Source organism: Dictyostelium purpureum (genome assembly GCF_000190715.1).
Source record: "Dictyostelium purpureum unplaced genomic scaffold DICPUscaffold_158, whole genome shotgun sequence".
Taxonomy (NCBI): domain Eukaryota; phylum Evosea; class Eumycetozoa; order Dictyosteliales; family Dictyosteliaceae; genus Dictyostelium; species Dictyostelium purpureum.
Window position 1 is genome coordinate 1 of NW_003519495.1, and position 9,963 is coordinate 9,963.

The window sequence follows — 9,963 nt, forward strand, 5'->3', positions numbered from 1 at the left end:
GATGGTGTGTTAAATAGAAGGTGTGTGAAAATAAATTAATACATTCAATTTTAAAATGATAAAAATGTGTTGTGTGTTTAAATAATAAATATATATATATTTATTTTAAATGATGAAAAAAGTAGGGAGTGTGGGGTTTTTTGTGGAGAAATATTTTAAAAATAATTATTTTTTGTTTTATATAAAATTAATATCATTTTTATTTCCAAATAAATTTAAAATTAATATTATATTTTGTTTATATATATTTTATTTTTATTTTTAAAAATATCTGTTATACTATACTTAATAAAGTACAGCTATAGCTGCTGCTTCTGTTGTTGCTATTGATATTTAAAAGTTTTTATTAATGTTTAAAAATATTATTATTTCTTTTTATAATATCAACAGTGAATGGTAAATTATTTTATATTATTTTATTTTTTTAAAAACAATATTTTTTCTTAAAAATAATAAAAAAGCTTTATAATGTGAGTGATAGTGTAATATTGAAATATGAATTAAAAAGGGTGAGGATATTAGTGTGTGTGTGTTGATGGTGTTTTGTCAATGATATATAGTTTTTTATTAAAAAAATAATAAAAAATAAAAAATAAAAAAAAAAGAAAAAATAAAATAAAATTTTATTGTATGTATTTTATAAATTTAATCTTTTATTTTGGTTTATTAAATTTGGATGTTTAGTTGTTTGTTTGTTTATTTAGGGTGGTGTTTTTTTGATGTACAAACACATTTACTTTGAAAAGTGAAAAGAGAGAGAGAATAAAATAATAAAAATAATAAATAAATTAATTACAATAAATAAATTATTTTCTATTTACTTTTTTATTATTTTATTTTATTCAATTTTAAAAAATAATATATATAACATCACCTGAAAATAATTGGTATTTTTGTGGGGGGTAAAGATGGTTGTATGGTTTGTTTCAATATATTTTATTTTTTAATCTATGACGAATATCAATGATTTTACTTTTTTTTTTTTTTTTTTTTTTTTTTTTTAAAAAAAAAAAAAAAAATTATTTAAAATAATAAAATTAATAAAAAAAAAAAAAAATAATTAAAAAAATAAATAAATTACCCCAACCACTTATAATGGTTACAATTACTTTTTAAAGGGGAAGTTTTTCTACCTTACCCAATACCTTCACCAGGATACCCCCCCTGAAATAGGATTGCAATTAAAATTCCTTTTAAAAGTGAATACCCCCGTTTCAAAAATATTGTTAAGTTTTTTTTTAAATAAAATCATTTTAGATTTTCTCGTTGTTTTAATAATTTTAAATAATGTGTGTGTTTATATATTTTAAACTACTTTGCATCCATCCAATTTAATTTTATTAACACACACACACAATAACATAATCTTTTTTTTAAATACCCACACTCTAAAACATAGACACGATACAATAAAAATCCATTTATAAAAAAAATTTTATGTTTTTATGTTTTTATTTTTTCCCCCCAACTCCACAACATAGCATACACAATAAATAATAACTAAACAAATTCGATCTGATAATTTTGAAAAAGAAAGAATAAAAAACATTGCAACAAATAATTTACATAAAACAAAATAGTATGTTCTTTAAATATTTATATATTAGTATTGGGAGTTTGTGGTTTTACAAAATGAGAGGTTATAAAGGGTATACAATAATTGCTTTTTTTAATAAATGAAACATACTTCTCTTTTTAAAAACCATAAAACTTTATAATAATAATTATTATTATTACTGCTTTTATTTATATATAAAAAACCAAAATAAATAAATTTCATTTTATTTCTTTTTTTTTTTTTTTTTTTTTTTGTATATATAAATATAACAACAAATATTATTTATTATTTTAAAATTTAATAGATACTCATAATTTTTGTACTCACATCATAGTTTTAATCTTTACTAATTAATAATAATGAATATATTTATTTTATATTTTTAATTCCTCTAAATTTTTTTTTTTTAAAAAAACCATTTTTAAATTTTATTAATACTCCCTTTATATTTTTAACTCTATATAAATATATAGAGAAGGTTGAATATTTATTTTTATTCTATTAAATAAATATAAATTTTTTGTTTTGTGTGAGGAGGAACAGATAAATAAACATTTATGTTTTCTTTTTTAGATTAACGACACATTTAACCTTACACCCCAAAATCTCAATATATAATATTTGAACAACCCCATTTTTTTATACTTTTTTATTGTAACAATGAAGTGTAGGTATCGATTATTAAATTAGTATTTATATATAATACAATCTTTAAATTCCAACTATTAAAAATTAAATATTATTGAAATGTTTATAATTTTTCTATAAAAAAAAAAAAAAATCATTATTTATCTTGAGGAAATTTAAAATGTGGTTTAAAAAATATTGTTGCAATAGAAATAGCGGTATTAGGGTTTTTACTAACCAGAACTAAAACCTCCAATACTTTATTTTAAATTTAGGAAACTAACACAATTATTAGATTAAATTCGAAGTAAAGATGATATCTATTAAAAAAAAAAAGAAATTTTAATTTACACCCAATAGTATTTTTATTTCTTTAGGAAATTTAAAAAATATCTAGACAATGTAATAAACATGTAATACAATTACTAAATTAGATTATTATTAGTGCACACAATAGAAGTTGACTACTTGTAATTATAATAGTAATAATAAAAAACCTCTCTCACCTAAATAATTAAACAAAAATAAAATAAAATAAAAGAGTACTTAAATAAATAAAACAATACAACAACATAGTAATTATTTCTTTTTAATTTTTTTTTTTTTAATTTTTTTTATTTACAATAGTTTTTTTTTTTAAAATGCGTATGTATCCTATAGTTTTTTTTTGGGGGTAGCTGTATATTTCTTTTTTAATTTCTTTTGTTTTTGTTTTTTGGATTATAAAGTATAGTATACATTTAGAGGAGGATGAGTGGATTGGGAATTATGATTGAATTGGGGTTGTTGTAATTATGTTTTAATAATGAGTGGGGAGTGTTATTATCGAAAAAAATTAATTTTTAAATTTTATATAAATAAAAAAGATGACCAAGATAATGATAATGATTACCTATTTGATATTTGATATTTGTTATTTGTTATTTAATATTTATTTGAAGATTGATATATAGATTATTGTGGACCTCTTCTTTGTTGGAAAGAGTTCATGTGGCCGCCTCTACTGCCACCTCTACCACCACCACCACCGCCTCTACCGCCACCTCTGCCACCTCTACCACCACCGCCGCCGCCACCGCCACCACCACCAAATGCAGCGCCTTTACTTATACCTAAAGCTTTACCTTTGAGTACAACTCTACCGTCAATTCTCTTGAACATTGGTGCATTTTTTAAGATATCTGGGAGGATAATAAAACGAACTTTACTACCTCTAACATAACAATATTCCATTTGAGAGTTTCTTCCATCTTTTGCTGTGACTGTAATATTCTTCATTCTGCAATTCATATTATCTTCACTTTCAATTAAAGTTCCTCTATAAAGTTCGCCATTTTTTAATTCGACTGTAACAATATGTCCATCAGCTTCGTGTAAAATCTTGACTGGTATACCAATGCTCATTTTCTATTCTATTAATTTTGATATACAATTAATTGTGATTAAAAAAATAAGGAATTTAAAAATAAAATGAAAAAAAAAAAAATGATTTTCATCCAAAAAGAAAAAAATTTAAAAAAAAAATAAAAAAAAATTCAAAAAAAAAAAAATAAAAAAATAAAAAATTTTTTAAAAAATAAAAGATATATTATTTTTGGAAAATTTATCAATATACATTTTTTTATCTGAATAATAATAGTTTTTTTTTTATTATAAGAAATCTTTTACAGAAACAGGCTTTTTAATTGCATTGGTAAAACCTTCTTGAAATTTATATTTAATATGTGGTCCTTTATTTTCGCTAGTGGCTCTTTTTTGTTCAGGCGAGGTTTGAATTACTCTACCAAAGAAATCTTTTAAAACTTGTGGTGCCAAAGGTTTGGCAGGGGTAACTGGTTGTTTGAATGAAGCTTTTTCTTTTTCTTTTTCCTTTTCCTTTTCTTTTTCCTTTTCCTTTTCTTTATGAGTATCTACAGTTTGTATTTTTTTAATTGGTTTATATTGTTGTAATGCTATGGTAATAATTTGTTTTTGATCATTTGATAGTCTAATATGTCTAATAGGTGGAATCGATGATTTGTCAAATGATTTTTGTTGGTCATATTTATTTTGTGGTTGATTTTGGAATGTTAATAGTTGGTCGATGGGTGGCTCTAATTTATATTGCATTTTATCTTTGTTATCTTTCGATTGGTATTGGTTGGCAGTTGATTTCTCTAATTTATAAGTAATGTGATAATATTTCATTATTTCGACCAAACTATTCAAATTATTCTTTTCTTTAATGCTGTATAGTTGAGTATTTGAAACACGAATTGGTAATGATAAAATATCTATAAATGGATAAACAAAATCTACAGTGAAATAACTCTTTTTTATACTTGAATGTACTTGAGCGGGTGCATCGCTAAAGAAGGAGTCTTTGATGGTTGATGTACTCTTCTTTTTGATATAGTTGTCGTATTCAGAATGTGGCATTACAACTTTAGGTGTATAGGTTGTGCAACGATGGTGAATGGCTAATGGTACAATGGATTTATATTTTTCATCGTGACCTATGTGATGATTTTGGAGGACATCTGAAAAAACCATCCAATCTAGACAATCGACAGTCTTATCCAAGCTATAGTCTGCAGTAATATTGGTTAAAAAATTTTCATGAACACCATCCATCAATTTATCAACTTGATTACATGATTCGACAATCAGATTTAATTGCTGATACTCTTGACTACCGCCAATATTCTTATTATTTAACAAAGTTTGAGAGGCAGAATACATTGAGGAGCTTTTATTTGTAGATGGATTCTTGAAGAGGAGGTTCCAAATTTCGAATAAACCTTTTTCGATATCTTTTTGGCCAATTACAATGTTTGATTTGTTTTTTAATAGGTCAGAGTTTAATACACTGGTTTTGGATTTGATAAATTGTAAAGAGTTTATACATGCACGAATATCTGAGCCAGTCATATCGATAAGTGAACCTAATGTTGAGTCATTTGCTGTCAAGTTTTCGTGTAAACAAATTTCTTTTAATCTGCTCAAGAGTTGCTGTTTTTTTGGTGCTGAAAAATTAAAAACGGTGGCTTTTTGTCTAAGTTTTCTTAATGATGGTACATATTGATCGTTGCAAATACAAATAATAGGTCTTAATAGTCTGGTGAGTTTCTTTTTTTTTGATTTGGTTGAGGTCTTCTTTTTATTGGCTGCTGTACCTTCATTATCATTACTGTAAAATTCATCTTCGTCATCATTATCACTTTCACTCTCCTCATCGCCATTGTTATTGTTGTTGCTATTTGTATTTTTTTTTGTGGTATTATTTGTTTTCTTTGATGCACCTGCCTTTAAACTATTGTCTATTAATTTACAAATCAATTCGATTGGACCATTATCACGACCAGAGATACCATCGATTTCATCGATGATTAAGCAATTGTGTTTATTTGAAAATACAGAACTGTTGTTTTCAATGGTAGATAATAATTTGCTTTCAAAAGCTTCACCAGATCTATCTTCACTAGCATTAATTTCTACAGTGTTATAACCAGCAGCTTTTGCCAAAACATGAGCCAATGTAGTTTTACCTAATCCAGGACCCCCAGTTAATAAAATTACTTTAACAATTGGTGAACCATCTTCTTGTAAGAAATACTGTTGGTGATGATGACTATTGGATTGTGGCTGGGTACTTGATTGAGTGCCAATAGTCGATTTTGATTTAAACTGATTATTTAATTGATTATTAAGTTGACTGTGATATCTGTTTGCGCTATTTGTGCTGATTCCCAAATTAGAGGATAATTGAGATGTTGCTACTGATGATGGCATTACTAAATCTTTTGGAATATCTTTACCAAATACAACACAATCCCATAACTTTAACCACTTTAAAATTTCAATGTTCATAGAGTCATCACTTAATAAATCATGAAATGATGATGGTGAATATTTATCTACCCATAATTGATTGTCTTTAACTTGATTAACATTATTGCTATTGTTAATTTCACTCTTCTTTTCACTTTCTTGTAAAAGTCTAGCTTTATATTTAATTGCTTCCTAAAATTTATTAAAAATAAAAGTTAGTATTCCCAACTTTAATTATAACAAATATCATTTCTACATATACATAAAAACTATAAACTTACAAAATCCTCCAACTCTTTTAAAATTTCATCGAATGGCTTTCCCAATAAATCGCCATACGACTTTTTAATTGAATCGTTAATACCACTATTTGATTCATTTGTTATTTTTTTATTGACATTATTTAAATTTAGTTTTTTTGAAACTCTATGGCCTGAAAATGATGTGATATTTATATATTTGATATTTGATTTTGGTTTTTTCTCTATTATTATCGCATTATTATTATTATTATCTTTTTTAAATTTTTTTTTTATATTATCATTATTATTATCTTTATCATTGTTAATTTCTTCTTCTTCGCTATAAAGATTTCTTTTAACTCCCAACATTGTTATTATAATAAATATAATAAATACACAATGAATACTTATTAAAAAATTTAAAATAATAATAATAAAAATATTTTTTTTTTTTTTTTTAAATTTTTTTTTTAAATTTTTTTTTTAAATTTTGGAGGGTTTACATTTTTTGCATTTAAATAAATTAATTCTTTCTTTTTTTTTATTCCCAAAATAAATAATAAATTATAATAACAATATTTTTATTATAATTAAACAAATAAAATAAAAATAAATAAAAAAAAAACCTTTTTTTTTTGTGGTTCTTAAAATAGTGTATGTATCTGTTTTTGTGGGATAAAAAAATTTTTTATTTTTTTTTTTATTCATTATAATTTAGTAATCACATTTATACTGTATATAATATAAAATAATAAATATTATAATAATAATATAATAATAAAATATGATCAAAAAAAATATAAATTATTTATTTTTAATTTTATTAATAACTTTTATTGTTTTAAATAATTTATTAGTCAATGCAGAAGGTGGTGGTAAATGTTCAAAAGAATCTTTAACAGAAGAACCAGAAGAATATGATATTGAATTCTTTAATTTAGAAGATACAGAAAAAAAAAAGCAGAATATAAAGGATTGGGATGTTTAGAGTTTTTAAAAGATATTGAATCTTATTACTTTAGTCCCTATCAAGCTGAAATAATAGTATTTGATAATACTATTATAGATATTGGATATAATGGTTTAATTCATTTTATTAAAACAAACAATAGTTCCAAAGCAATCTATAATGTTAGTTCTGATAAAAAATTGGTTGGATATACTTTAGAAACACCATCACCATCACCATCACCATCATCAGCTCCATCTCGATCTCCCTCTCCATCATCCTCTCCATCTCGATCTCCATCACCCTCTCCATCTTCAACTCCAAAGAAAACCCAGAACTTTTTCAATTCATCCAGGTCAGACTCTGTAAAATTATTACCCTCATCTGTATCACTATTTTTAATTATTTTTATTTTATTTAAATTATTCTAAATAAATACTAAATATATTTTCACTATTTAAATAAAAAATCAATCCCCCTTTTTTTTTTTTTTTCTTTTTTTTTTTTAATTTTTTTTTTAATTTTTTTTTTTTTTTTTGGTGAACTTTAAAATTTTAATTTTTTTAATTTTTTTTTTAATTTTTTTTTAATTTTGTAAAAAAAAAAATTTTTTTCAATTTTTTCTTTATTTTTTTTTTTAATTAAATTATTTTTTCATCAAATTTTTTTTTTTGTGTATTTATATTATTTATATATAATTTATTTTTTAATTTAATAAAATGTCAAGTTCAAGATACGATAGAGCCATTACAGTTTTTTCTCCAGATGGTCATTTATTTCAAGTAGAATATGCTATGGAAGCTGTTAGAAAAGGTACTGTAGCAGTTGGTGTACGTGGTAAAGATGTTATTATTTTAGGTGTTGAAAAAAAAGCTACCGCTAAATTACAAGATGCCAGATCCATTAGAAAAATTGTTAAAATTGATGATCATATTTGTCTTACCTTTGCTGGTTTAACTGCAGATTCAAGAGTTTTAATTAATAAAGCATTAATGGAATGTCAATCATATAGATTAACTGTTGAAGATTCACCATCAGTTGAATATATTTCAAAATATATTGCTGGTATTCAACAAGTATGTATTTACTATAATTATAAACAAAAACAAAAATAATATTAATAATTTTTTTATTTTTTTTTTATTTTAATTAGCGTTATACTCAAAGTGGTGGTGTTAGACCATTTGGTATTTCAACTTTAATTGTTGGTTTTGATTCAGATGGTACCCCAAATCTTTATCAAACTGATCCATCAGGTTCATATAGTTCATGGAAAGCTGCAGCTATTGGACGTAGTTCAAAAACTGTTAGTGAATTTTTAGAAAAGAATTATACAGATACTAGTGATGAAGAATCAATTAAATTAGCAGTTAGAGCACTTTTAGAAATTGTTGAAAGTGGAAATAAAAATATTGAAGTCGCAGTCATCAGAAGAAACCAACCAATCGTTTTATTAGACGAAAAAGAAATTGATAGACTCGTTGCAATGGTTGAAGCAGAAAAAGAAGCTCAAAAAGAACAAGAAAAATCTGAAAAAAAATAATTTAATTAAACAACTCAACACATTTATTAAATTAAAAAACAAAACCAAAAACAAAAAAAAAAAGATTATTAAAAAGATTTACTTCAATATATAATAATTTTCTAAAATAAATAAAATTGTAAATTTTGAATATATTTATATTTTTTGTGTTTTTCATATCTAAACTTTTTTATTCTAAAATTCAAATATATTTTAATTTTTATTTTCCACATACATTCCCTATTAACATTTAAATTATAAAAATACACAAAAAGATATTTTAAATAAATGAAATTAATCATTATTTTTTTATTTATTTATTTATTATTTTGTTATTTACAATATTTAAAATTTACAGGCGCTATTATTTAAGTTTTTATATACATTTTATGATTATATTATTATTTTGTTTTTATTATTTTCTTTATAAATAAATTATATTAATGTTATAAAGTTTATCTTTTTTATTCCAAATTATTTGATTTTTATATTTAAACATTTGAATTCTATGGAATGGTACTTTATAATCTTGGAATGATCTAAAGGGAGTCTCCATTATTCCATCTATACTATCTTCATAGCACACTATTATTTCATATAGTTTACCAGCCAGGGATGTGTCTAATTTAAGTTTATCGAAAACTGATTCTGGACTTTCTACTTTTTCTATTATATTATTTTTTAAAATTTCTTCTTTTTCAAAAATGTTTAATTTTGGTGATTTCTTTTCTTTTTCTTTTTCTTTTTCTTTTTCTTTTTCTTTTTCTTTTTCTTTTTCTTTTTCTTTTTCTTTTTCTTTTTCTTTTTCTTGTTGTTCTTCGTCAACATCTATAAAAATTGGTTTAATATTATTTAATAAATTCCCATTGCTTGTATTATATCTCAAATTGGTTAAGTTTGATTTTGAATTGGTTTTTATTATTGGTTGCAATAGAGATTTGTTTAATGTAGGCTTTGAAGAGGATTTATCATTTATTTTTTTTTCTAATTTATCTTGTTGTTCTAAAGAGTATTCCATTTCTTTTTCATAGTCACTATTATCATCTGATGATCCACTACTGCTTTCATCACAATAGTCATAGTTACTAAAATCTGTAATGTTTGAATAAACCTTTGGATACTGTGTGTATACTGATTGCATTTTTTTTTTTTTTATGTTTTTAATTATTTTATAAAATTATTAATTTATTGTTTTTATAATTATTTTTTTATCAATATGATTATTATTTGAAATTATGTTTTTTATAATAATTTA

At 23.0% G+C, this 9,963-nt stretch overlaps 5 protein-coding genes across 5 annotated transcripts; 2 read left to right on the forward strand and 3 right to left on the reverse strand.

The window, feature by feature from the left end:
* Nucleotides 1-3,139: 3,139 nt before the first annotated feature.
* Nucleotides 3,140-3,589, reverse strand: DICPUDRAFT_79815 (uncharacterized protein; the record flags this gene model as incomplete). The annotated part of the gene is made up of 1 exon (XM_003289004.1): nt 3,140-3,589. One exon carries the CDS (start codon nt 3,587-3,589, stop codon nt 3,140-3,142), a length of 450 nt encoding a protein of 149 aa, XP_003289052.1.
* Nucleotides 3,590-3,835: 246 nt separating this feature from the next.
* DICPUDRAFT_153362 (uncharacterized protein) lies at nt 3,836-6,606 on the reverse strand (the record flags this gene model as incomplete). Its single annotated transcript, XM_003289005.1, has 2 exons — nt 3,836-6,187; nt 6,277-6,606. 2 exons carry the CDS (start codon nt 6,604-6,606, stop codon nt 3,836-3,838), a joined length of 2,682 nt encoding a protein of 893 aa, XP_003289053.1.
* A 415-nt stretch (nt 6,607-7,021) lies between these two features.
* On the forward strand, nt 7,022-7,617 carry DICPUDRAFT_79817 (uncharacterized protein; the record flags this gene model as incomplete). Its single annotated transcript, XM_003288995.1, has 2 exons — nt 7,022-7,112; nt 7,304-7,617. The coding sequence occupies 2 exons, from the start codon at nt 7,022-7,024 to the stop codon at nt 7,615-7,617; spliced, it is 405 nt and encodes a 134-aa protein (XP_003289043.1).
* Nucleotides 7,618-7,905: 288 nt separating this feature from the next.
* DICPUDRAFT_48337 (proteasome subunit alpha type 7) lies at nt 7,906-8,729 on the forward strand (the record flags this gene model as incomplete). Its single annotated transcript, XM_003288996.2, has 2 exons — nt 7,906-8,262; nt 8,340-8,729. 2 exons carry the CDS (start codon nt 7,906-7,908, stop codon nt 8,727-8,729), a joined length of 747 nt encoding a protein of 248 aa, XP_003289044.1.
* Nucleotides 8,730-9,132: 403 nt separating this feature from the next.
* Nucleotides 9,133-9,849, reverse strand: DICPUDRAFT_153365 (uncharacterized protein; the record flags this gene model as incomplete). The annotated part of the gene is made up of 1 exon (XM_003289006.1): nt 9,133-9,849. One exon carries the CDS (start codon nt 9,847-9,849, stop codon nt 9,133-9,135), a length of 717 nt encoding a protein of 238 aa, XP_003289054.1.
* Between the last annotated feature and the right edge of the window lie 114 nt (nt 9,850-9,963).